General features: G+C 44.9%; 1 protein-coding gene across 1 annotated transcript in view; it reads right to left on the bottom strand.

Annotated features, from left to right (window-relative positions):
* Positions 1-27,896, bottom strand: part of B4GALNT4 (beta-1,4-N-acetyl-galactosaminyltransferase 4) — a 577,155-nt gene that overhangs the window by 7,491 nt on the left and 541,768 nt on the right. The window contains exons 20-21 of the mRNA XM_030202455.1: positions 14,345-14,498; positions 408-534 (exon numbers count right to left, since the gene is read on the bottom strand). Of these exons, the coding sequence (XP_030058315.1) occupies positions 408-534; positions 14,345-14,498 (281 nt within the window). The remainder of the gene's footprint in view (positions 1-407; positions 535-14,344; positions 14,499-27,896) is intronic.

The raw sequence follows: 27,896 nt of genomic DNA, 5'->3' as shown, positions 1-27,896 counted from the left end.
CACCCATCTCCTGATTTGTGTCGGAAGATGGGCGTCCTTCCCTTTCGAAAATAAGCTAGATAGTGTCCTACATGTATCTCTTGCTACATCTTGTTCGCTTGTAGCCTTTTTGGTTATCAATTCTAATCCTTTATAGTGACAAATGAATTTCTTCAAAAAGGTGGCAAATAGATCCTAATAGATAAATAAATAGGCCTGATCCAAACGTAATAAAGCTATGCAAATTAGTCTTGCTTTTAGTTTACAGACACATCTTTGTGGAAATCCTGTTCGCAACTCTTGATCCACACAGATGTTCTTCTTTTGACCATCTGTCCCTAAATGAATTTATCATATCTCAAACAAAGGATGAAATCAATAAAAATGAAGCAGCAATTATGTTTGCCATATCAGGCTATAAGATTTACCTGTCTAATAACTCCCAATCCTCTCCACCCCAGCGGTCCCGGAACTCTTCTGTGTTCATTCCTCCAATCTTATCAAAGTCCGATTTGTAGATTCCAAACAAACCAAAACCATTGACCTCCCAGTATCCTAGGCAGGATAAGAGAAATAAAGTAAAGGTCTAAGAGGAAGTGGGAAAGTTAAGAGTCTACCTCTACACTGCAATATGTGTCTCTGCAAAGTTGAGAAGAGAGGAGTTCAGAAAAGTAGTGTATAGGAAGCACCATTGAAAAATGGAAACCACCAAAGCTCTCGTCTGTCATCTGGCTCTTTATTGGTTTAAAGTCTTAACTCATTGTCCAGGGAGAGAGAACCTGGGGTGGCTGGTGGGGGGGAGGAGGCCCTGGGGTGGGGTGGTGTGGGGAGCGGGAGAACCTGGGATGGTCATGGGGGAAGGGAGACCCTGGGGTGGTGTGGGAGGGAGGAGGCAGGGAGGAAGGGAGAACCTGGGGTGGCTGTGGGGGGGGGGGGGGGGGGGGGGAGGGAGGGAGAGAGAACCTGGGGTGGCCATGGTGGGGTGGAGGTGGGGCAGAATCATGGAAGTGCTGTTTGGGAGTGGGAGGGGGTAGAATCATAGAAATTGCTGTGTAGGGGTGGAGCAAGGGGGAAATTATGAAAATTGCTATGGTAGGGTCAGGGCAGCGGGTGGAACAGGTGGGAGGCAGGGCGGGGGGGGGGGGGGGGGGGGGGGGAGCTCAGAAACAAAAGTTGGTTCAGGGCACCATAACTTCTTGAGCCAGCCCTGTTTACTATGTTACAAAAAAAAAAAAAAAAAAAGTCAAGCAGAAACATCACTGTATAGTTATTTCTGTCTACATGGAGATGTAAGAACTGCTACAGTAATTTCAGTTTGGGGTTTGAGTCACTGACAGACAGTAGAAATTAGCATAATTAATACATAAAAATGTGATGCCTTTTTGTTGGCGATGTTCTTCTTGGCTAGCCTTGGGAGCTATGCTCCCTGAATCAGGTCCAAAATAACACCATCCTTTGCATCTGCCTACTCGTTCCGTTTCATCCTGATGAAGGAAGTACAGCTCCAGAAGAAAGTGAAGAAATTAATTTTAGGTTAATAAAGTGTCACTTTTATTTCTGCCCTTTTGGAGTGCAGCACAGTGGAGCAGTAGCCTAATGGTTAGAGTAGCAGGCCCTAGCAGAAGGAAAGAATCTTTGGATTTTTTGCAAGCGTTATTTCCAGCCTCTTAGGAGAACCAGGAAAGCCCAGCTCAAATCCCACTGCTGCTCCATTTAATCCTAGGCAAGTCACTTAAATCTACATTGCATGAGGTATAAGCTTAGGCTGTAAGCCTTCCAGGTATAATATGAAAATACCTATTATGGCTAGGATTGCCAACTGGCTGGTTTTCAAATAGCCAGGCCAGCTGCCAGCAGTGTATTAAGTCCGGCAACAGAAAAGCCGGGGGTGGGCTTTCATGCCTTCAGTCTTCCTGCCTCCACGGTCTGGCAGCTATCCCTCCCTTCCCTCCCTCAGATCCAACAGTTCACTGTGTATCTCTCCCCTCATTCTCAGGCTTCTGTGGGTTCAGCAGCAGCAGCAGTCAGATGGTGCCTTCGGGTAGAGCTGCAATTCCCATTAAGAAGGCACTGTCTGACTGCAGCCCTTTAGAGCAACTACTATATCCTCCTGATGACACTTCTTCATGCGAAACATGGACCATGTAGGGAATAAAGTTTGCTGAAAATATGAACTGTGTGCTAAAGTTCTGGGATTGAGTTTTTGGGAACATTTGTAACTTTGAACCTTTTGGATTTTGTATTAATTTATTTGACTCGCTTAAGAACATGCAACAGAAAAAGCATTACACACCCTGGATTGTTGTTAACGAGAACTACACCTCTCGTGTGCGGATCATCATAGCACCTTAAGATAAGTACCATCATTTTTTTATATCCTGTAAAACATTGACATATTATTTATTACGTTATTGGGACGGAAGAGGATGGTTACTGGTGCTATGATGGTAGCATGGTGTCATTACAGTCACTTGAGACCTTGGTCTGTGTAATTCGCTATAAAAACTGAGCACCCTTTACACTTATATATTATTGTATTATTACTTTTTTTGGATATTTGGTTTGACTGCTTTGTTATTTTATTTTTCATGTCTTCTATTTTGTTTTTTATTATATTATGGTTTCTTGACTACCTGTAGTTTTATACCTGTAGAAACCGTTTACAGGATTAGCCCAGTATTTGTTTGAGAGTTAAAATTTAATGCCAAGAAGTGCAGAGTGATGCAATTGGGGTGCAGAAACCCAAAAGAGAGATACAATAGGAGGGGAGAGATTAGTAAGCTCGACTCAGGAAACAGACCTTGGGGTGTTGGTGTCAAAGGATATGAAGTTGAAGAAACAATGTGACAAGGCGACAGCTGTGGCCAGAAGGATGCTAGGCTATATAGAGAGGGGTATAACCAGCAGAAGAAAGGAGGTATTGATGCCCCTCTACAAGTCGATGGTGAGGCCCCACTTTATTGTGTTCAGTTTTGGAGGCCGTATCTTGCTAAAGATGTAAAAAAGGACTGGAAGTTTTGCAAAAAATGGTTTGGGATTTGCGTTGCAAACCGTATGAGGAGAGACTTGCCGACCTGAACATGTAAACCTTGAAGGAAAGGAGAAACAGGGGTGACATGATACAGACGTTCAAATATTTGAAAGGTATTAATCCTCAAACAAACCTTTAATGGGGACGAGAAGGTGGTAGAACTAGAGGACAAAAATTGAGGTTGAAGGGGGGGGGGGGGCAGACTCAGGAGTAATGTCAGGAAGTATTTTTTCATGGAAAGGGTGGTAAATACCTGGAATGCCCTACTGCGGGAGGTGGTGGAGATGAAAACGGTAATGGAATTCAAACATGCGTGGGATAAACACAAAGGAATCCTGCTTAGAAGTAAAGGATCTACGGAATCTTAGCGGAGATTGGGTGGCAACGCCGGTAATTGGGAAGCAAAACCAGTGCTGGGCAGACTTCTACAGTCTACGCCCTGATCGTAACTGAACAGATATGGATGGGCTGGAGTGTAAATTTTAAGGGGCTTCGACGTTAGCTTCAGAACTTTTAGTACAAGAACAGTGCCGGGCAGACTTCTACGTCTGTGCCCTGAGAATGGCAAGGACAAATCAAACTTGGGTATACATATAAAGTATCACACACCATGTAAAATGAGTTTATCTTGTTGGGCAGACTGGAAGGACTGTTTGGATCTTTATCTGCCCTCATTTACTATGTTACTATGTATATGCAGCATCTGACATTTTGAAGTTTCAGTTCAGTTTTGTGCCTTCATATCTCTATTATTGACGTGTGGTCCCCTTGTTTCACATTTGTTGAAGTTCTGTCTGTGTTTTGTGCATGTGACCAAGGTGTGGAATTCTGCTAGTATTTATCCCCGGATTCTATACAAAAGGGCATGCAAACTGATGGTTAACACCAAAAGTTGCATGTGCTGCTATAGAATAAAGGCAGTATGTGTGAACGAATTACTATAATAATTGGCTATTAGTGAATTTAACAGTCAATTATTGGCTATAATCAGAGTTAATTGGTACCAATTTGCAGTTCCATATGCAGCTGCCCTTAGATGCTATTCTATAACCTGGGTATGCAAACTCAAGGTCACACATCTTCAATGGGGGTGTTGATGGGGGAGGGCCATTATTAAAAACAAAATTACAGAGCACATCCGAGGACATGGATTACTGAGACCGAGTCAGCACTGCTTTTGTGTGGGGAAACCTTGCCTGACCAATTTACTTCAATTCTTTGAAGGAGTAAACAAACATGTGGACAAAGGGGAGCCGGTTGATATTGTGTATCTGGATTTTCAAAAGGCGTTTGACAAGGTACCTCATGAAAGGCTACAGAGGAAATTGGAGGGTTATGGGATAGGAGGAAATGTCAAATTGTGGATTAAAAACTGGTTGAAGGATAGGAAACAGAGAGTGGGGTTAAATGGGCAGTATTCACAATGGAGAAGGGTAGTTAATGGGGTTCCTCAGGGGTCTGTGCTAGGACCGCTGCTTTTTAATATACTACTACTACTTAACATTTCTAGAGCGCTACTAGGGTTACACAGCGCTGTACAATTTAACAAAGAGAGTCAGTCCCTGCTCAAAGAGCTTACAATCTAATAGACAAGTGAATGGTCGGTCCGATAGGGGCAGTCAAATTGGGGCAGTCTGGATTCACTGAACGGTAAGGGTTAGGTGCCGAACGCAGCATTGAAGAGGTGGGCTTTAAGCAAAGACTTGAAGACGGGCAGGGAGGGGGCTTGGCGTAAGGGTTCAGGAAGGTTGTTCCAAGCATAGGGTGAGGCGAGGCAGAATGAGCGGAGCCTGGAGTTGGCGGTGGTGGAGAAGGGTACTGAGAGGAGGGATTTATCCTGTGAACGGAGGTTACGGGCGGGAACGTAAGGGGAGATGAGGGTAGAAAGATAGTGAGGGGCAGCAGGCTGAGTGCATTTGTAGGTAAGAAGGAGAAGCTTGAATTGAATGCGGTATCTGATCGGAAGCCAGTGAAGTGACCTGAGGAGAGGGGTGATATGAGTATATCGGTTCTGGCGGAATATGAGACGTGCAGCAGAGTTCTGAACAGACTGAAGGGGGGATAGATGGCTAAGTGGGAGGCCGGTGAGGAGTAAGTTGCAGTAGTCCTGGCGAGAGGTAATGAGAGCGTGGACGAGAGTTCGGGTGGTGTGTTCAGAGAGGAAAGGTATTTATAAATGATTTAGAGATGGGAGTAACTAGCGAGGTAATTAAATTTGCTGATGACACAAAGTTATTCAAAGTCGTTAACTCGCGACAGGATTGTGAAAAATTACAAGAGGACCTTACAAGACTGGGAGACTGGGTGGCTAAATGGCTGATGACGTTTAATGTGAGCAAGTGCAAGGTGATGCATGTGGGAAAAAAGAACCCGATTTATAGCTACGTCATGCAAGGTTCCACGTTAGGAGTTACGGACCAAGAAAGGGATCTGGGTGTCGTCGTCGATAACACACTGAAACCTTCTGCTCAGTGTGCTGCTGCGGCTAGGAAAGCGAATAGAATGTTGGGTATTATTAGGAAAGGTATGGAAAACAGGTGTGAGGATGTTATAATTCCGTTGTATCGCTCCATGGTGCGACCGCACCTTGAGTATTGTGTTCAATTCTGGTCACCGCATCTCAAGAAAGATATAGTAGAATTGGAAAAGGTGCAGCGAAGGGCGACTAAAATGATAGCGGGGATGGGACGACTTCCCTATGAAGAAAGACTAAGGAGGCTAGGGCTATACAGCTTGGAGAAGAGACGGCTGAGGGGAGACATGATAGAGGTATATAAAATAATGAGTGGAGTGGAACAGGTGGATGTGAAGCGTCTGTTCACGCTTTCCAAAAATACTAGGACTAGGGGGCATGCGATTAAACTACAGTGTAGTAAATTTAAAACAAATCGGAGAAAAAGTTTTCTTCACCCAACGTGTAATTAAACTCTGGAATTCATTGCCGGAAAATGTGGTGAAGGCGGTTAGCTTAGCAGAGTTTAAAAAGGGGTTGGGCGGTTTCCTAAAGGACAAGTCCATAAACCGCTACTAAATGGACTTGGAAAAATCCAAAATCCCAGGAATAACATGTATAGAATGTTTGTACATTTGGGAAGCTTGCCAGGTGCCCTTGGCCTGGATTGGCCGCTGTCGTGGACAAGATGCTGGGCTCGATGGACCCTTGGTCTTTTCCCAGTATGGCATTACTTATGTACTTATGCCATACCCAGAATATGCACATGTAGGTTACAGAATACATGCATTTGGCACCCTATACAGAATGCAACTCTTTGAGGTATTCTATCAGTGTTTACTTTCTGTAGCAGTCTGACGTGGTTTGTTTTTTTTCAGTATGACGTATATTGATATTCTAAGGTGCTGCCTTTTTATAGGTAGAGTTCTTACTATTTCAGTCATGAACATTCTCGCTTTCAAGTTCCTGTTGCCCACAAGCAGCAAAAGGCTTACGGGCCACAGCAAGTGTGATGCAAGGCCCTAAACAAGGAGAGTGCCAATCCAAGGCACTGGAGGGTTAAGTAGCTTGCCTAAGGCCACAAGAGACTGCAGTGGGATCTGTATTGGGACTGGTGCTATTTAACATATTTATAAATGATAAAGAAATCAGAACGATGAGTGAGGTGATTAAATTCTCAGATGATATAAAACTATTCAAGGTTGTTAAAACACAATCAGATTGTGAAATATTGCAGGAAGACCTTAGGAAATTGGAAGACTGAGCATCCAAATGGCAGATGAAATTTAATGTGGACAAATGCAAGATGATGCACATTGGTCCACTTTGGGGGTCCACTTTAGGGGTCAGCACTCAAGAAAGAGATCTAGGTGTTGTTGTAGATTATACGCTGAAATCTTCTGCTCAGTGTGAGGCGGTGGCCAAAAAATCAAACAGGATGCTAGGAATTATTAGGAAAGGGATGGTGAATAAGACCAAAAATACTATAGTGCTTTTGTATTGCTCTGTGGTGCGAATGCACTTTGAGTATTGATTTCAGTTCTGGTCACTGTATGTCAAAAAAGATATAGTGGAATTAGAAAAGGTTCAAAGAAGAGTGACCAAAATGATAAAGGAGATGGAACTCCTCTCATATGAGGAAAGGCTAAAGAGGTTAGGGCTCTTCAGCTTGGAAAACAGACGGATGAGGGGAGATTCGATTGAGGTCTATAAAATTCTGAGTGGTGTAGAATAAGTAGAAATAAAGGTAAAATTATGTATAATCATACCTGATAATTTTCTTTCCATTAATCATAGCTGATCAATCCATAGACTGGTGGGTTGTGTCCATCTACCAGCAGGTGGAGATAGAGAGCAAACTTTTGCCTCCCTATATGTGGTCATGTGCTGCCGGAAACTCCTCAGTATGTCGATATCAAAGCTCCATCCGCAGGACTCAGCACTTAGAGAATTACACCCACGAAGGGACACTCTGCCCAGCTCACCACCGCCGAAACGGGGGAGGGGAATTAACCCAGCTCATCCCCACACAAGTGGGGGAGGGGAATCCGTCCAGCTCATCCCCGCGGAGCGGGGGAGGGACACCACACCCGCCGATGCGGGGGGATCTGGCTTATCCTGCAACCGCAACCGCGGGAGGAGCTGACTGACCCTAACACCGCCGAAGCGGGAGGGGTACAAAGCTGCCCTACAGCCGCACGAAGCGGGAGGGAGTGCCGGCAGAATTTATGTCTCAATCCAGCCCCGTAAAACGGAGGGGAGAGGAATGCAGCAGCTCACTGTAACACAAAGTCGTCTCAACTCTTGAAGAATCCAAGTGAAAGAAGAACTTGAACACGAAGTCCTCCTGAAGTAACCGAAGGCTAAACTTGAACCTAAAATTCAACCAGAATATAAACAGTACAGATATCTGGGAGGGGCTATGGATTGATCAGCTATGATTAATGGAAAGAAAATTATCAGGTATGATTATACATAATTTTACCTTCCATATCATCAAGCTGATCAATCCATAGACTGGTGGGATGTACCGAAGCAGTACTCACCCAGGGCGGGACATAGAAATCCCTGACCTCAACACTGAAGCTCCAAACCGGGCCTCCGCCCGTGCAGCCACAGTCAAACGGTAATGCTTGGAGAATGTATGAGCCGAAGCCCACGTTGCCGCCTTGCATATCTCTTCCAAGGAGACGGATCCGGCCTCTGCCATCGAGGCCGCCTGAGCTCTCGTGGAGTGAGCCTTCAGCTGGATAGGCGGCACCTTCCCCGCGGCCACATAAGCCGCTGCAATGGCTTCCTGGACCCATCTTGCCACTGTAGGCTTAGCAGCCTGCAGACCCTTACGAGAACCTGCAAACAGGACAAACAGATGATCCGATTTCCGGAAATCATTGGTCACTTCCAAGTATCTGAAGATGACTCGTCTCACATCCAGATATTCAAGAGCGGAGTACTCCTCTGGGTAGTCCTCCCTACGAAAGGAAGGGAGACAGAGCTGCTGATTCACATGGAAGCGAGAAACAATCTTGGGCAGGAAGGAAGGCACTGTGCGAATAGTCACTCCTGCCTCAGTGCACTGCAGAAAAGGCTCTCGACATGAGAGCGCCTGGAGCTCGGACACTCTTCTGTCTGAAGTGATAGCCACCAAAAAGACTGCTTTCCACGTCAGGTCTTTCAGAGATGCCCTCGACAAGGGTTCCAAAGGCGGCTTCTGCAATGCTCTTAGCACCAGGTTGAGATTCCACGCAGGCACCACTGAGTGCAGAGGAGGGCGCAGGTGATTAACTCCCTTGAGAAAGCGCACCACATCTGGCTGCGAAGCCAGGGAAGCACCCTTCAGGCGGCCCCTGAAGCAAGCCAGAGCCGCTACCTGGACTTTAAGGGAACTGAGCGACAGGCCTTTCTCCAGACCTTCTTGCAGGAACGCCAACACTGAAGAAATGGGAGCAGTGAAGAGAGAAAGTGAGCCTGCTTCACACCATGCTGCAAAGATACGCCAAACCCTGGCGTAAGCAGTAGAAGTAGAGCGCTTCCTCGCTCTCAGCATAGTGGCGATGACCTTGTCTGAGAAGCCCTTCTTCCTCAGACGCTGCCGCTCAATAGCCAGGCCGTAAGACCAAAGGGAGAGGGATCCTCCATCACCACGGGACCCTGATGTAACAGGCCCTGCTCCACTGACAGCCGCAGAGGATCGTCGACTGAGAGCCTGAACAAGTCCGCATACCAGGGACGTCTGGGCCAATCCGGACCCACCAGGATTACCCTGCCGGGATGCTTTGCCACCCGGTCTAGCACCCTGCCCAACATGGGCCAGGGCGGGAACACATAGAGGAGCTCTTGTGTCGGCCACTGTTGGAGAAGAGCATCTACTCCCAGGGATCGAGGGTCCCGTCCTCTGCTGAAAAAGCGCGGCACTTGGCCATTGGCCGATGACGCCATCAGATCTAGGCTCGGCTGGCCCCAGCGCTTCGTGATGTCCAAGAACGCCTGAGCAGATAGTTGCCACTCTCCGGGCTCCAAGGTATGGCGACTGAGAAAGTCCGCCTTGACATTCATGATTCCGGCAATGTGGGCCGCTGAAAGCTGCTCCAGGTTCGCTTCCGCCCACTGGCAAAGACTCATAGCCTCCTTGGCTAGAGGGGCGCTCTGGTACCTCCCTGGCGGTTGATATAGGCCACAGCCGTGGCATTGTCCGACAGGACCCGTACAGGCTTCAACACGAGTACCGGGATGAACTCCAATAACACCAAGCGAATGGCTCTGAGTTCCAGGAGGTTGATAGACCACTTGCCTCTGCAGGAGACTAGAGCCCCTGCGCTGTCCTTCCCAAGCAGTGGGCTCCCCAGCCCATCAAAGAGGCGTCTGTCGTGACGACAATCCACTCCGGGGTCACCAGAGGCAATCCTGCAGACAACTTGTCTGTCTGCGTCCACCAGCTCAGCGCCTTGCGCACTGCTGGGTCCACGGGAAGGCGCACAGCATAATCCTCCGACATCGGAGTCCAGCGCAGCAGCAGAGATAGCTGTAGTGGTCTCATATGAGCCCTGGCCCAGGGCACTACTTCCATCGTGGCCGTCATAGAGCCCAACAGCTGCACGTAGTCCCAAGCCCGAATAGGAGAGGCTACTAGGAACTAGTCCACCTGAGCCTGAAGCTTGACAATCCGATTGTCTGGCAGGAACACTCTGCCCACTTGGGTGTCGAATCGAACTCCCAGATACACCAGGGACTGAGTCGGGCGCAGCTGGCTCTTCTTCCAGTTGATGATCCATCCCAGGGAGCTCAAAAGAGCAACTACCCGGTCCATAGCTTTGCCGCACTCTGCATAAGAGGGGGCTCGGATCAACCAGTCATCCAGATAAGGATGGACTTGTACTCCTTCCTTTAGCAGGAAGGCCGCTATGACCCCCATTACTTTGGAAAAGGTCCGCGGAGCAGTAGCCAACCCGAAAGGGAGGGCTCTGAACTGGAAGTGTCGTCTCAGGACTGTAAAACGCAGAAAGCGTTGGAGAGGAGGCCAGATGGGAATATGCAGGTACGCTTCCTTGATGTCTAAGGAAGCCAAGAACTCTCCTGCCTTCACTGCCGCTATAACAGAGCGGAGAGTCTCCATGCGAAAGTGCCTCACTTTCCAGGCCCGATTGACCCCTTTGAGGTCGAGGATAGGCCGGACAGAACCTCCTTTCTTTGGAACCACAAAGTAAATGGAGTAACGTCCCTTGCCAATCTGATTTTTTGGCACCGGAACGACCGCACCCAGGCGGATCAGGTTGTCCAAGGTCTGCTGCACTACCACAGCTTGACCGGAGACTTGCAGGGAGAGAGTACAAACCCGTCTCTTAAGGGTTGGCAGAACTCTAGCTTGTAGCCGTCTCCGATGACTTCCAGCACCCACACGTCTGAAGTTATAGTGATCCACTCGCCCAGAAACGAGGACAGCCGTCCTCCAATCTGCACTGGGGCGTGGACCAAGGCCCCGTCATTGGGTACGAGACCCTGGGGGAGGACCGGAGGGAGCACCTCCGGGACGGCGGTCTCTGCGAAAGGAATGCTGCTTGGGGGAGAAATTCCTCTTGAAGGAAGAGGGGGCAGAGGAACCCGACTTTCCCGGGCGGTATGGAGGTATCGGGACGAGTACTAACCCGAGCCCTGACCTCTGGTAATTTCTTGCCCTTAGACGTGCCGAGATCGGTCACGATTTTGTCCAGCTCGACCCCAAAGAGCAGCTTGCCTTTAAGAGGCAATCTAGCCAGGCGGGATTTAGAGGCGTGGTCAGCAGACCAATGTTTCAGCCAAAACCACCGCCGCGCAGAGACTGACTGAGCCATGCCTTTAGCTGAGGCTCTCCAGACATCATACAGCAAGTCTGCCAAATAGGCTAAGCCCGATTCCAGGGCCGGCCAATCAGCCCTCAAGGAATGATCCGAGGGGGAAGCCCGCTGCACCATAGTCCGGCACGCCCAGGCCACATAGGAGCCGCAAACTGAGGCCTGCAAACTTAAAGCAGCTGCCTCCAAGGACGACCTTAAGGCCGCCTCCAATCTTCTGTCTTGGGCGTCCTTTAGGGCCGTGCCACCTTCCACCGGCAACGCCGTTTTCTTAGTCACCGCAGTGATTAAAGAATCCACGGTAGGCCACAGAGAGGCCTCACGTTCACTCACAGCCAAAGGATAGAGGCGGGACATAGCCCTAGCCACTTTAAGGCTCGTTTCCGGGACATCCCATTGAGCCGCAATTAAGGTGTGCATGGCATCATGCACGTGGAAGGTTCTAGGCGGGCGCTTCGTCCCCAGCATAATGGCAGAGCCAACAGGGGCTGAGGGAGAGACGTCCTCCGGAGAGGAAATCTTCAAAGTGTCCATGGCCTGTAACAACAGGTTGGGCAAATCCTCTGGGCTAAAAAGCCGCGCTGCAGAGGGGTCATCCGCTCCATCCGAGCGGGGATCTATCTCCTCCAAGGAATCCGCAAAGGATCGTTGGGAGACCTCAGACACGCTGCCCTCATCTACATCGGAGGAGACAAAAGTCCTCCAAGGCCTGGAAATCAACCCGAGGGCGTTTACCTCTGGGAACCTCAACCTCTTTATCAGAAGAGGGAGCAGGGGCAGCGTTTTGCATGAGGAAAGCCTGATGCAGCAGCAAAACAAACTCGGGGGAGAAACCCCCCAGACTGTGCACTTCCGCAGCCTGGGCAACAGCCCTAGACGCACTCTCAACCGGCGCTCGCAATAGCGGGGGAGAGACATGCTGCGCATCCAAAATGGCGTCCGGCGCGAAACTCCGTGAAGGAGCCGCGCGGGAAGAACGGCGCTTAACTTTAGCCGCTTTTGTGCCGTCGCCCAAATTAAGGGCGTTCATGGCATTAATGTCTCCAACCTCAAGGGCGGCCCCGAAGAAGCCGTCCGAGCCGCGTGGCCGGCCAAGATGGCGGAGGCGAGGAGCGGGGGATGGGCGTTTATGGCGGGAAAAAACCGCCACGCCGGAGGAACGACCGGGACATTCATCGGTCACTAAACTATCACCCATCAAGGGCGAATCAGGTTGTAAAACCCCCGCATCCCCTCTAGAAGCGCTCCAGCGATCCGGGGAGCGACCCTTTGCGCCCTCGCCCTCCGACGCCATTGCCACGAGGAGAAGAATCGGGGAACCCCCTGCCCGCTATAAAAAGGTAAAATTACCTGCTTGCCGCTCCGAGCTGTAACGAACTGGTGTCCCAGTGAGTAGCTGCAATGAACGTTTAAAGAAACGTCGAATTAAACGCCTTTAAAGACGTTTAAAAATATTTTTTTTTTTTTAAACGGAGCTAGCGGGAGGGGGGAGAAAAGGAGGGACCTGGCACCACCAGGTTTGCACTTGCTCAAAAGAGCCCTCAACCCCAGGCCTCAACAAAACCTAAGGATTAGGCTTGGAGGCCTAGCCAGAGCTGCTGCTGTGTGTGACCACCACCTGCTGAGATAGAGAACATACTGAGGAGTTTCCGGCAGCACATGACCACATATAGGGAGGCAAAAGTTTGCTCTCTATCTCCACCTGCTGGTAGATGGACACAACCCACCAGTCTATGGATTGATCAGGTTGATGATATGGAATTGATTTTTTACTCGTTCCAAAAGTATGAAGACTAGGGTACACTCGAGGAAGTTACATGCAAATACTTTTAAAACAAATAGGAGGAAATATTTTTTCACTCACCGAATAGTTAAGTTCTGGAACTCTTTGCCCAAGGATGTAGTAACAGCGGTTAGTATAATCAGGGTTTAAAAAAGGTTTGGACAACTTCCTGGAGGAAAGGTCGTCTGCTATTGAGACAGACATGGGGAAGCAACTGCTTGCCCTGAGATTGGTAGCATGGAATTGGGTTTCTGTCAGGTACTGGATTGGCCACTGTTTGGAAAACAGGATACTGGGCTAGATGGACCATTGGTCTGACCCAGTATGGCTACTCTTATGTTCTTATCTAACTTGGGCTCTATGATTCCCAGCCTGCTGCTATAACCATTAGGCTACTCTTCTGCCCTGGACATTAGTGATGCTTTATTATGACAGGTTTTCTATATAAGTCCAGCTTGTCTTTGTTTTTTGCAGCGTTTGTTACTGGAGCTCTGTTTCTGTTATGTTTATGAAATAATCATATAACATTCGTACATGCTGCAGTCTTTTCTTCTGAGATGGCAATCCTAGTGCAGACAATTGGTTGCAGAGAGGCAGGGGAAAGCTGCAACAGTAGGTGTGACAAGTGATTTGGGGTGGGGTATGAGGGTGGGACAAGGGAGAGGTATGGGCGGGGCATGCAGTGGGGCAGGTGTAAGGTTTTTCATTGCAAAAAAATTGGCAAGCCTAATTATGTCTGACTGTAACTCACCTTGAAATATAACTGCAAAAAGATGTGAACCAAATTCATTAACAAAAAAAAAAGTGAAAGCCTTGCAATACTTTTCGGGAGATACTGGTTTTACAATTGTTCTGTAGAATACTCCCTCTCCCAACAGGATGTTGTAAAAAATTTAATACTGGGGCAAAAGCATTTGAACTAGTTCATATTATTTTTCCCAAATTGTAAACCTTGCACAAAGACTTAAAAATCCCTTTGCAGGTATGTTTCTGATGCCTTTCAGGCACTAATTTCTCTCTGGTTCCTGACAAAATCTACCAGTACAGCAAGGTGACTTTATCCACATTTTAAAGAGGCATATTAGGGATTCCACCTTGTGCTGTTTGATTTATAATCTGGGGAGTTTTTTTTATTTGTTACCCTCCCACCATCCAGTATACACCATAGCACACAATAAGAATGAAGTAAGGACCTACTGATCCTCCTGCTGCTATGTCCCTGCAGATAGTGAGATTAATGAGCTGTAAGTAGTCTAAGTGACCAGCATTACCTCGTGGATCCTGTGGTGAGCTCCCACAACTCAGTCTCATGACAATAGGGGCAAAGGCTAACTTCTCCTCCACGCAGTGCTTCCGGACGCTGTCTACCACGCTGAGGGGGAAATGAATGTGCAGGTCACAGAGAAACACAATGGTATGGCTGTCCTGAAGGAACAGTAAATAAACATTATAATTCATAGATGTTGTATAATGCATGTCCTTTGTACCTATAGACTAGCAATGTGTCCCTTACCCAAGGTCTGCCTGAATAAAATCTTTCTTCTCAGTTTGTCTGGGCCTCTACAAACCTACAGTGGTATTCCAACCTCTGAAGTCCTCATCAATCAAAGCACAAGAATATAAGATGGGTGTGAAACTGGGTCAGACCCAATGTCCACCAAGCCTAGCATCCTGTCTCTAACAGTGGCCAGTCCAAGTAAGAAGTATCCGGTAGATCCCCAAAGAGTAGATCCATTCCCCCTTGCTCATACCCAAAGATAAGCAGTGGCTTTCCCCAACTTACATGGCTAATAATGGTTTTCAGACTTTTCCTCCAGAAACTGCCTTAACCCATTTTTTAAACCCTTGATCACATATTCTGGCAACAAAGTTCAGTTTAATTAAACGAGTTTAAAATAACAATTTCCTGATTTGTTTTAAATGCACTACCTATTACTTTCTTGAAATATCCCCTCATCTTAGAGCTGTTTAAAGGGTAAACAAAGATTTCCTATTTACCCATTCAACCTAACTCATAGTTTTATAGACATATCTTTTTTCAGCTGTCTCTGCTTCAGGCTGAAGAGCCCTAACCCTTTCAGCCTGTCTCCCTAAAGGAGCTTCCCATCTTCTTTATCATTTTCATCACCCTTCTTTGAACATTTTCTAGCTTCGCTCTTTTTCAACAAGGACAAGCAGAAATGCATACAGTACATGAGATGCAGTTGCACTATGGATTGATACAGAGGTATTATAGTAGTTTCAGTTTTATTTTCTATCCCTTTCCAAATAATTCCTAATATCCTATTTGCTTTTTTTTTTTTTTTACTGCCAGTGTACATTGGGCCAAGGATTTCAATGCATTGTCCACAATGTTTCCTAGATGTCAAATAATGCAATGGTCATCCTCCCAAACAGGAATGTTCTGGGAATCAAATGGTACTCTCATATAAATCCATTGCCCACTCTCTGTTGTGAGAATGATTGTTGTGCCATTTCATATCAAGGACAGTTCTATTTGGGAGCATGACCACAGCAAGGTTTGACATCTTGTAGGATGGTATCATTGAAAGAGAGTGTACACTCACTCCTTAAATGTAATGAGGTCAGTGGTCCCAAAACCAGTATCAATTATATAATAATCCCACTGTGGTAGCATATATAATCTCTTAATATATCTCTGGATTACACTCGCAGAACTGCATCACAATCACCATACCATTGCTTCGAACAATACTGAAATCCTGATAATTCCTTTAAGGGGTAAGAAAAGCCTCAGAACATGCGGGTTAGCTAAATTCAAAAGTTGTGTCACAATAATTCAGCTCCCATTCTCCTCAATCACTGGCTCAAAAACCTGTGAAAAAAAGATTGCCGCAAAAGTACAAAAAAAGGAGAAGGAGAAAAGTAAGACCGTGGAAGGTAAAATGGCGGATAATCAAACGCAGCAGGGTTCCTCAGTGTGCTCAGCGTGGACCGCTGAAATAACTGCAGAGGAAACAGCAGCGGTGGAAGCCGCTTTGGACAGAAAATTGCAGGCTTCATATGATAGAGTTGAGGCTGCTCACAAACTGCTAGATGGCTTCCATTTGGATTTGGACCAAATGCAACAGCGGATCAGCGACACTGAAGACCGCATGGCGGAATCCACGGAACCAAAAGAAGAAATGCAACAGAAAGTAGCAGATTTGGAGCAAAAAATAGACGATTTGGAAAATCGTTTGCAAAGAAATAACTTACGTCTTATAGGATTGCCGGAAAGTCTGAAGGATGAGCTTTTTGGAACGCTGGCTTACTCAGACGCTGCAATTAAATAATTTACAAGATCCTCTGCGAGTTGAGAGGGCCCACAGAATAGGACCGAGACGACAGACAAATGACAGGCCCCAAGTGGTGATTATGAAGATCTTGCACTATGGCCACAAACAGGCGATTTTAAAGGCGCTCCGTTCCGGTCAGGTACTAAAGTATGAAAGCCAGAAAATCCTGTTTTCAGGATTACTCGGTGAGAGTGGCAGCGGCGAGACAAGCATTTGTGCCTATCTGTACACTTATATGAGAGAAAAATCAAATTCTCCTTGATATACCCAGCTAAATTGAGAATCTTTCAGGATGGTATGGAAAAGAGTTCTGACTCAGTGGAATTGGCCAGAGACTTCATTAAAACTTTGCCAGCTAGATCAACAGTGTAAGCGAGCCAGCAGAAGATAAGGTGACTTGAGATAAACATCATAAGGAACAGCAGTAGTAAAGTGCCGAGATGAATTCTGAAAGTATACTTGGACATTGTTTAAGAGCGAGGCATCAAATGGTCAACTGAGGATCTGTTTTGGAGAGAGGCTGGAGGTAATATGGACAGATATGAGATCTAAAAAACCGAGGGTTGATCTATATACAAATTTCGGGATGGAAGGAAAAGGCACCTTTAATTTTGAGAAGCAGCTTTCCAGGAGAGATGAGGAACAAGGTGATGGAGTGTGTGTGGTGTTATCAGGGTCAGGAAGACTCACGGTGGAAGAGTGAAGATATGCTGCAGGGGATTACAATATAATTGACTCAAATATATAGATCTTAATGCAGTGTCATTGGAGTGCGTTCTCTGACTCCTTTTCCTGTGTGTGTTTTTTTTTCTTTTCCGGTTTAATATGTATATTGGCAAAAGAGAGACATTACCTTTGGATGGTTAAGCTTATATGTATCACTAATCTGTAATTTTTGGGGAGGAAGTGGGGTATCTATACGTGAAGAGTTCTGTATTGAACTCAATGGGGATGCTGGGGTTAGTTTGGGGAGTGGTAGTTGGGGTAGGGAGGGGGTTTATGGAGGGGTTGGGGAGGGGAGGGAGTGCACCATGGGGTCCTGGGTTTGGGCAATAAAGAAAAGGGTGAGGGGGTTGGAGTGCTGCAGCTGGGAGGCTGGGAGAGGGGTAGGCTGGGATACCTCTCTTCCGAGGGAGGAAACACATTTCTTTTGAGAATATTTAAAGGAAAGAATCTGGGGGAGAGGTATGGTTAAAGTAATATCACGGAACGTTCTTGCTCCCTTCCCGGTTTCTACGAGAGACTTGCAGCACCAAATCTTCTACTTTAAGCTTATTTTGCAGATAAACTGACGAGGAAGTGCAGGAGCTCCGCTTTTCAGCGACCGCTCTCTCCCATGGTACCACATGACCCCACAGCTTAGTGGGGTTTAAAAAAGGTTTGGATGGCTTCCTAAAGGAAAAGTTCACAGACCATTATTAAATTGACTTGGGGAAAATCCACTACTTATTTCTGGGATAAGCACCATAAAATGTATTGAACTTTTTCGGGATCTTGCCAGGTATTTGTGACCTGGATTGGTCACTGTTGGAAACAGGATGCTAGGCTTGATGGACCTTTGGTCTGTACCCGTTAAAGGAATTATCAGGATTTCAGTATTGTTTGAAGCAATGGTACGGTGATTGTGATATAGTCCTGAGATATATTAAGAGATTATATATGCTGTCACAGTGGGATTATCATTGAAAGAGTGAACATCATACCTTTATACCTTTCAGGAAATCTAGACTGCCCCTATTTGACTGACTGTACATTTGTCCTTTAGATTGTAAGCTCCTTTGAGCAGGGACTGTCCTTCTATGTTAAATTGTACAGCGCTGCATAACCCTAGTAGCGCTTTAGAAATGTCAAGTAGTAGTAGTAGTAGTAGTGACGTCCATCAATTTGTTCTGCAGATAAGTGAATTGTAAAAACTGAAAATACTGACAAGCTAGTAAGTGTATGATTACATCGAGTGCAGATTTTTGTCAAGAATAGGTGGTGCAGTAAGAAAGACACAGACAGCAAGATTAGAAACAACGTCAAACTCAGAATATGAATGTCCAAGTCGGTACATCACATATGGAGGTCCATATCTCATGTATTTTAGAACAGCATTTGTTGACATACAGTCTGTTCTAAAATACAGAATGTCTTTATGGCAGCATAGAAACGTCCATATTATAAAACTGCCACACAGATGTCTATGAGGAGAGCAGAGGAGTAGCTTAATAGTTAGAGCAGTGGGCAGAAAATCAGGGAAAAGAGTCAACAATCTCACTTCAGCTTTTTGTGATTTTTTTTTTAAATTGTGAGCCCTCCAGGGACAGAAAAATACCTCCTGTACCCACTCTTCCCTCCACATACAGTCCTGCCAGTGTGTGTGTGTGTGTGGGGGGGGGGGGGGGGGGGGGGGGAGTGCTGTTTCACTATCACATTTTCAATAGTGAGGAACAGGCAAGCTCTGCAGGACTCCAGACACAATATTGAACCACCGCCCCTCACTGACAGCAATGCAGTTAGAGGACTCCCATTCAGCTTAGAGGGAATAGTGACTGAACTTGAATGTACACCAGCAAGGTTTCTTACACATTCATGTACAGTAGGTTTTTTTCTGTCCCTAGAGGACGCACAATTAAAAATAAAAAGTCACCAACAGCTGAAGTGAGATCTGATCCCTGGATCCCCTGGCTCATAGCCCACTGCACTAGCCATTAGGCTACTCTTCAATTCTGCAAGGAGGGCTATTAAAAAGATTTTAATAGCATGAACATCCATAGATCCTGAAGCTGTCATAGAGCCCGACATCTTTGCTAGTTTCACATTCAGGGGAGGGAGGGGACAGCAACCACTGGAAGATTAAGGAGGTGACTTCCCTTAATTCTTCCAGTGGAAAACTGCTCAATCAGTACACTTTTCTGTAACCTGGATGTGCCAAGAACCAGGTCTAAATAACAACATCCATCCTTTTGGTCATAAATTTCCCTTCTCCTTCTGAAATTAGAGCTGTAAGTCTGTATTTTGGCCCCTCCTAAGTCCCATCCAGACCACTCTCCCTTGCTATAAAAGCACACTGTGGTTTCAGATGTGCATATCCTGACTTTATAAAATTGGGATTTGTATGCCCATTCAATATGGATGTCTAAATACTGTTTTTCAGATGTTCAAAATATGAACAGAGCTTCTAAAATAAGGGCCATACCCTCTGTGGTAGAAATTTAGTGCATTCTTGAGGCCCAAACATCTAAAACTTATTTTGAGATAATGTCTCCATATGGGTTTGTTCTGTGCAGACAATGACAGGAATGAACCTCACTCCTATCCTAGGACATGTTGGAGATTATTGCAATTGCCAAACTGAAATTGTTGTAAAGAATTAAGCCACTGTTGAATCCATCCTAATTGCAAATGGTACTGTTAGCTACCATTATGAATAAATTGGATTACTGTAATATTGTGACGCCCCCTCGGACCGCTGCATGGGCAGACCACAAAAACTGGGGGGGGGGGGGGGGGGGGCACATTTTGCCCCACCTCCCTGCCCCCTGCTACAACACCACATACCTTGGCTGGTAAGGGTCCCCACCAAACTAGAGGTCCCGAAGCCCTGTGTGCTCCTCCCCAGCCTCTAAGGGCGGGGGCCCGGCACCAGAGTTTTCTCTCTCCTGCTCCTGCAAGGATGTGATCACCTGGGTCCCATCAGGAGCAGGAGAGAGACAGACCCCTCCCCCCCCTTCTCAGCAGCCCTGCTATATGGTCTGGCACATGACTATCTCTGTATAACTCTCTTTATTCGTCATCTAAGTCCCTACATTCATCACAGGAAATTCAATTAACAATTCCATCAAATTCTTTGTGTCAGAAATCTACAAAAAGATAGATCGATTGTAAGGAGAGGGCCCGATCTTTGAAATGAGTTACCAAGTAAAGAGTAGTTGGTTGTTATTACACGTTCCAATGCCTCCTGAAAATGTATTTGTTTCAGCAGTATTTGTTAATGTGATTAAATTTTGAGTTTAATGTTTTATTCTTTTTTTGATTGATATGTTCTTGGGACTATAGCCCAATTTCTTATTATTTTGATCCTCCTTGAGCCACTATAGGTTAAGCAGAATATAAATGTCCACATTAGATTAGATCAGCTCTCTCAGATTCACTGCTAATGCTTGCCTCAGCACTTGCATTGTCCAAAGAGAGCCCCCTTCTAGACTTTGTAAGGTGTAACATACATAGGCAGCATATCCAGATGTACTTGGAAACTCTTTTTAAACATGCTGGTGATGCCTCAAAAAAAACAGGACAATTTCTGTATTTTTATAGCACATTTTCTTAGTCTTTGATTGCATTTGTTGATGTATCTTTGTTTTCTTCATGTATAGTACAGAACACTTAGCCCTGACACTTCTGTTAGTAAAGCTGTTCTTGTACTTTTTCAGAAATGGTTGCAGTGGAAATTTCTTTATCATTCTGCCACTATATTTACAGGCTGAAATTACATCATGTTCCCTCTCTGACTCTTACATACTAAGGGTCCTGTTTACTAAGGCGTGTTAGCATTTTTAACGCACCTACAATTAGCACGCATGCTAACCATGTAGGCGCCTATAGGGATATTTTTCCACTACTTCTCCACTTTCCCTTTACTGGATTGAGGGAGAGCAGCAACCGACCCATCCAGGCTGCCGACAAGGAAAACCAGCTCTCTGTACCCCAGCATCAACGCAAACCAACGATCAAGCATCTGCAGGACATACGACAAACAAAAGAGGTAGGAGCTTACTGGAAATAACATAGAAAACACTGAATGTATACGACAACCAGAAGTCATCACTCCAAATTCGGCACTTCCTACAACATTACTACTACTACTACTTAACATTTCTAAAGCGCAACTAGGGTTACGCAGCGCTGTACAATTTAACATAGAGGGACAGTCCCTGTTCAAAGAGCTTACGATCTAAAAGACAAGTGAACGGTCAGTCCGATAGGGGCAGTCAAATTGGGGCAGTCTAGATTTACTGAACAGTAAGAGTTAGGTGCTGAACGCAGCATTGAAGAGGTGGGTTTTAAGCAAAGACTTGAAGATGGGCAGGGAAGGGGCTTGGCGTATGGGCTCAGGAAGGTTGTTCCAAGCATAGGGTGAGGCGAGGCAGAATGAGCGGAGCCTGGAGTTGGCGGTGGTGGAGAAGGGTACTGAGAGGAGGGATTTGTCCTCTGAACGGAGGTTTCGGGCGGGAACGTAAGGGGAGATGAGGGTAGAAAGGTAGTGAGGGGCAGCAGACTGAGTGCATTTGTAGGTAAGAAGGAGAAGCTTGAATTGAATGCGGTATCTGATTGGAAGCCAGTGAAGTGACCTGAGGAGAGGGGTGATATGAGTATATCGGTTCTAGCGGAATATAAGACGTGCAGCAGAGTTCTGAACAGATTGAAGGGGGGATAGATGGCTAAGTGGGAGGCCGGTGAGGAGTAAGTTGCAGTAGTCAAGGCGAGAGGTAATGAGAGCGTGGACGAGAGTTCGGGTGGTGTGTTCAGAGAGGAAAGGGCGAATTTTGCTGATGTCAAAGAGGAAGAAGCGACAGGTCTTGGCTATCTGCTGGATATGCGCAGAGAAGGAGAGGGAGGAGTCAAAGATGACTCCGAGGTTGCGGGCAGATGAGACGGGGAGGATGAGGGTGTTATCAACTGAGATAGAAAGTGGAGGAAGAGGAGAAGTGGGTTTTGGTGGAAAGACGATGAGCTCGGTCTTGGACATGTTCGGTTTCAGGTGGCGGTTGGACATCCAGGCAGCAATGTTGGATAAGCAGGCTGATACCTTTGCCTGGGTCTCCGCGGTGATGTCTGGTGTGGAGAGATACAGCTGGGTGTCATCAGCATAGAGATGATACTGGAAACCATGAGATGAGATCAGGGAGCCCAGGGAGGAGGTGTAGATTGAGAAGAGAAGGGGTCCAAGGACAGATCCCTGGGGAACACCAACTGATAGGGGGATGAGGGTGGAGGAAGATCCATGAGAGTGAACTCTGAAGGTGCGGTGGGAGAGATAGGAGGAGAACCAGGAGAGGACAGAGCCCTGGAACCCAAACGAGGACATTGAAGGCAGCAGGCAAACAAGGTAGGCAAAACACTGCAGCCAGAGAAACAGATCTAATCTTTAACCTAAACAGTGCTACAAGCAAAAAAACAAACAAAAGGCAAACAAAAAGACAAGCAAAACGTACTGCAAGCAAATAAGGCAGGCAAGACACTGCAGTCAGAGAAATAGATCTAATTCTTTAAACTTAAACAGTACTGCAAACAAAACAGGAGCCGGTGATTATCCTACCTCTCCCCAACCTCAGTGTCACAGGCCAGAACCGGACATAAATCAGAATTAATAAAAAAATAAAAATAAAAATGAACCATACAAAACTAATCCTAGGATTACACATCCTGGCCCTAGTACATAAAATAGATGCCCTATCCCAAGATGAACAAAATATCATCCCCATAATACACTCCCAACATAGGACGAACAATTAAACTACTGTCATCAGATCAAAACCAGACCTTACCATGGAAAATCATCATCACACAAACAAAAACAGAAAACAGGAGAAAAGAACCCAAACACACCCAACACATCGATCACACATCAACTAATAAATATTCCATTAATACCCGCCTTAGATGAAACCTTTAAATATTTTATATATTCAAATAGGATATATAAACACTAGATCAGTAATAAACAAAACGGAAACCTTAACAGACTGGATTACTCAGGACAACCTAGACCTAATATTCATCAGTGAAACTTGGATTCATAACCAAGATGACCCCATAATCCTTGACATCTGCCCTCCAGGATACAAAATCAACCACTGGACCAGAACAGGTAAAAGAGGAGGAGGCACAGCCCTAATCTACAAAGACAAATTCATTTCAGAACCCATTGCGGAATCCATTAATACACAACTTGAAATCGCTGCAATCAGGCTACAAAACAAATCCCTTCCAGCTCACCTGACTTGCATCATATAGGAAATTGGAAAGATGCCCAACCAACTCTCATGGACTTTATATCAAACACATGCCTCGCAAATCCTAACGTAATAATAATAGGAGATATAAACCTTCATCTAGAGGACACAACCTCAAATGACACACTAGAATGCAAAGAGTTCTTACAAATGTGGGACTTCCACTGGCCACAAGTCGACCCCACACACATAAAAGGCCATGCACTGGATCTATTAACATACAAACTATCCAGTGACTGAACCTTTTCGGTAATGAAACAGCAATGGAAAAGCGTACCTTGGTCTGACCACTTTAAATTAACTATGACCTTATGCTGGAAGAAGAAAGGTCTTCCCCAAACGCATCAACAGGCCTTATATAGACCCCAAAACATTTTGGCAAGAAATATACGATAACAACTGTGCACCAAAAACCGATTCAACTGACTTCTTCACTGTTTGGGATGAACGATGCAATGAAATTCTCAACAAAATAGGGCCTATACGTACAAAATCAGCACAAAAATAAAATACTCTGGTTTAACAAAGAACTAAAAATTCTAAAAATGCAAACTAGAAAATTAGAATGAAACTGGAAAAAAAACCCAAAAACGAACAATCACTAAAGGCCTGGAAAGAAAGTCAAACAAAATACAAATATAAAATAAGACAATCCAAAAGAAACTTCTACAGAGAACAAATAGGCATAGATTGCAATGACACAAAGAAATTATACAAACTAATAAACAGCTTACTTAACATCAAAACTATAACTACACCGAATGCAAACTTCCCACATGCAGACAATCTTGCCAAATACTTTGAAGAAAAAAATTACCAATCTATGCAAGAATCTACATCAGGGAAATATTAATCCAGAAACCTTCATAAACAAACTAGATCCGAACACAAGGGAATACCCGGCAGACCGTATTTGGAATAACTTCACTCATCTAAGCACCGAAATAATAGCTCACGCAGTCAGAAAATTCTCCTCTGCCCACTGCCAACTAGACACCTGCCCCAACTATATAATGAAAAACCCTCCTAATCAATATGTCACAGAACTCACAGACCACCTTAATTAACTATTCAAAAGAGGCCTATTCCCACAGGACAGAGGAAATATCCTACTAACTCCCATCCAAAAGACACCAAAACAAAAAGTAGAAGACACCTCAAATTATAGACCGATAGCATCCATACCCCTAACAACCAAATTAGGCATAGTCGCCAAACAACTAACAGAATACCTCACCGATTTCAACATACTGCACGAATCTCAATCTGGCTTCAGACCTCAGCACAGTACAGAAACAATACTAACCACACTCCTGGCCAGATTCAAGCAGCAAATAGCAAGGGGTAAAAACATCCTTCTACTCCAATTTGACCTATCAAGCGCATTCAATACGGTTGACCACCACATACTACTGAGAATCCTCGACAAGATTAGAATTACAGGAAAAGTACTCTCCTGGATCACGGGATTTCTGATATCCAGAACATAGCAAGTCAAATCAAACTCAGATATTTCTCCACCTTGGAAAGCGGAATATGGAGTACCACAAGGATCACCACTCCTATATTATTCAACCTAATGATGACACCACTGGCTAAATCTCTATCAAAACAAGGCCTCAATCCATTTCTCTATGCAGATGACATCATCATCTATATCCCCTTCAAACAGAACTCCACAGAAATCACCAAGGAAATAATAAACAGTATGAACATCATGGAATCCTGGGCATCGGCATTCAAGTTAAAACTCAACAGAGATAAAACCCAATGTCTCATTTTCTCGTCCCAATACAATAATGTTCCCCCCTCAGCAATTAATGCATAGGGTTCATCTCTCCCAATCTCAGACCACTTGAAAATCTTAGGAATAACAATTGACCGCAACCTAACGCTAGAAAGCCAAGTTAAGAACACGACCAAGAAAATGTTCCACACTATGTGGAAGCTCAAACGTATAAAACCTTACTTTCCCAGGGATTCATTCTGCAACATGATCCAAACCATGGTGCTAACCCATGTAGACTACTGCAATAGTATTTACATAGGCTGCAAAGATCAAATCATAAGAAAACTACAGACAGCACAAAACACGGCTGCCAGACTCATCTTCGGAAAAACACGCTTCGAAAGTGCAAAACCCCTCCTAAGAAGCTTACATTGGCTTCCTATTAATGCTCGCATAACATTCAAAATATGCACAATAGTCCACAGAATCATCTACGGACTCGCACCAGATTACTTGACGGAACTTATCGATCTACCATTAAGAAACATGACGAGAACAGCAAGAACCTACCTAACCCTTCACTACCCCAATTGCAAAGGTATAAAATATAAATTTTAATGAGAGCAAGTTTTTACTCCATTATGGCAACTGCATTATTTATAGAGGAAAAGACTTCAGACTCCCGGTCGCAGCTATTGGCACTTAAGACTAAGCTAGCTGACCGCTCTGCTCTGTGTGTCTGACACTCAGTCCACGCTGGCGAGAATCCTCATCAGTCATAAAAACCTCTTACACATCGATCTATCAATTTCTTATATTTGCTCGTTGTGTGACTGAAACTACTCAGATAATACTTAGCTGTGGTTTGTGCTAGGGCAAATCCAACTAGTCCGTACCCGACGGCGAGCTCCCGCTTCGCTCGTTGCTTCTTAAGAAGCCGGACAAACTAGCCCTTCTCAGCACCTACAACAGTATAACGCATAATCATTAAATCAGTTGTCATCTAATAGAGAAGAGTGATTGAAAAACTCACATACTCGGGGAACGAAGGAATACCTTCACGAACCACCAACTTTCATCTGCGTGATTGCTCCTACTGAACCGGAAGTATTTATACTACTTCCTGTTAATACAAAACCTTCTATACTGCAGGGCTAAATTTAAAGGGCAATACTCTTTAAAGGAACACTTTCCACTCTACTCTGCTGTTTAAACCGTCTGGCATTAAGGATCGCAATCTATAGATCCAACGCTGTTCTCTTCGTATTAACTGACGATTACGATCTCCCCCTCTAATGTTTGCTGGAATGTGATCCAATATTAAACATTTGAGATCTTCAAATTTATGAGAATACTGTACACAATGTGGAACCAGGGGGGCATCCAAACGTGAATATTTCAGATTATGTTTATGATCACTCAATCTGTTTTTCAAGGATCGTGTCATCTTACCTACATATATCTTACAACATGGGCATATCACTATGTATACCACATGATTGGACTCACAGTCTGTAGCGTATTGTAGATAATACTCTCGTCCATCAACTGGGTTTTGAAACACTTGTGTCCTCATCATCTGAGGACAAAATATACATTTAGTACACGGTTGATGACCTGGATTCCTTTCATTCAGAACTCTGGGTCTATCTTGTAAAATTTCTTTCAAGTTCGATCCTCTAGAATATGCAACTCTAAGTTCTTGTTTATTAAATACTGGATGTAATTGCAAAATTTTCCAATGTTTCTTCATAATTCGAACTGTATTTGCTGTGCCTTGCATGTATCTTAGTACACAAGTTTGTAGATGACTAGTGTCTTCTTTTTCACGTTTATTGAATAAATGTTCTCTATGATTATATTTAGCCCGAGAGTAAGCCCGTTTGATTAGATGGTGAGGATAGTCTCTAGTTTTAAATTTCTGTTTTATTTTTTTAGCATGAATTTTAAATTCAGACAGATCAGAACAAATTCTACGTGCTCTTAAAAACTGTGCAAACGGAAGACTATCCCTAGTGCTCTGTGGATGATGACTAGTAAAATGTAACAACGTGTTACGGTCTGTAGGTTTCACGTACATGGAAGTACTTAATGTGCCTTGCTGTTGTGTGACCAAAACGTCTAAAAAATTAATTTGAGTGGCCGATTGTTGTTTCGTGAAACTGATATTTTGATCTCTAGTATTCAACCAATTATGGAATTGATTTAACTCATCCTGATTTCCATTCCATAAAACAAAAATATCATCAATATATCTATGCCAACTAATGACATAACTTGCCCAAGGATTATGATGTAACTATTGATCTTCGAAGTCAATCATGTATAAACATGCTGTAGAAGGAGCACAAGCGGCTCCCATCGCAACTCCTTTCTTTTGTAAATAAAATTGATCTTTGAACAAGAAACATTTTTTTGTTAAAGCGATCTTTGCTAAACTCATCAAGAATGAAGTAGGAACTTGATGAGGACGCTGCCTACTCTCTAGACGTTCTTCTAGAATCCTTAAACATTTTGGCAACGGTAATGATGTATAAAGAGATACAATGTCAAATGTTACCAGTGTTATTGCTTGATTCTTTAAGTCAATAGTATCTAAGATCTTCAAAAAGTGTGAACTATCTCTAATGTACGTTTCACCTTGTTGTACTAAAGGCTGTAAATACCAGTCTATAAATCGTGATAATGGTTCTAGTATAGAATCCACTGACGCCACGATGGGTCTACCCGGTGGGGCTGTAAGATTTTTATGAATCTTCGGGACAGTATAAAAATAAGGAACCAATGGATATTTCTT

The sequence above is a fragment of the Microcaecilia unicolor genome, chromosome 4, assembly GCF_901765095.1.
Source record: "Microcaecilia unicolor chromosome 4, aMicUni1.1, whole genome shotgun sequence".
Taxonomy (NCBI): Eukaryota; Metazoa; Chordata; class Amphibia; order Gymnophiona; family Siphonopidae; genus Microcaecilia; species Microcaecilia unicolor.
The sequence above is the reverse complement of the archived record's forward strand: the minus strand, read 5'-3'. Positions and strand labels throughout refer to the sequence as shown.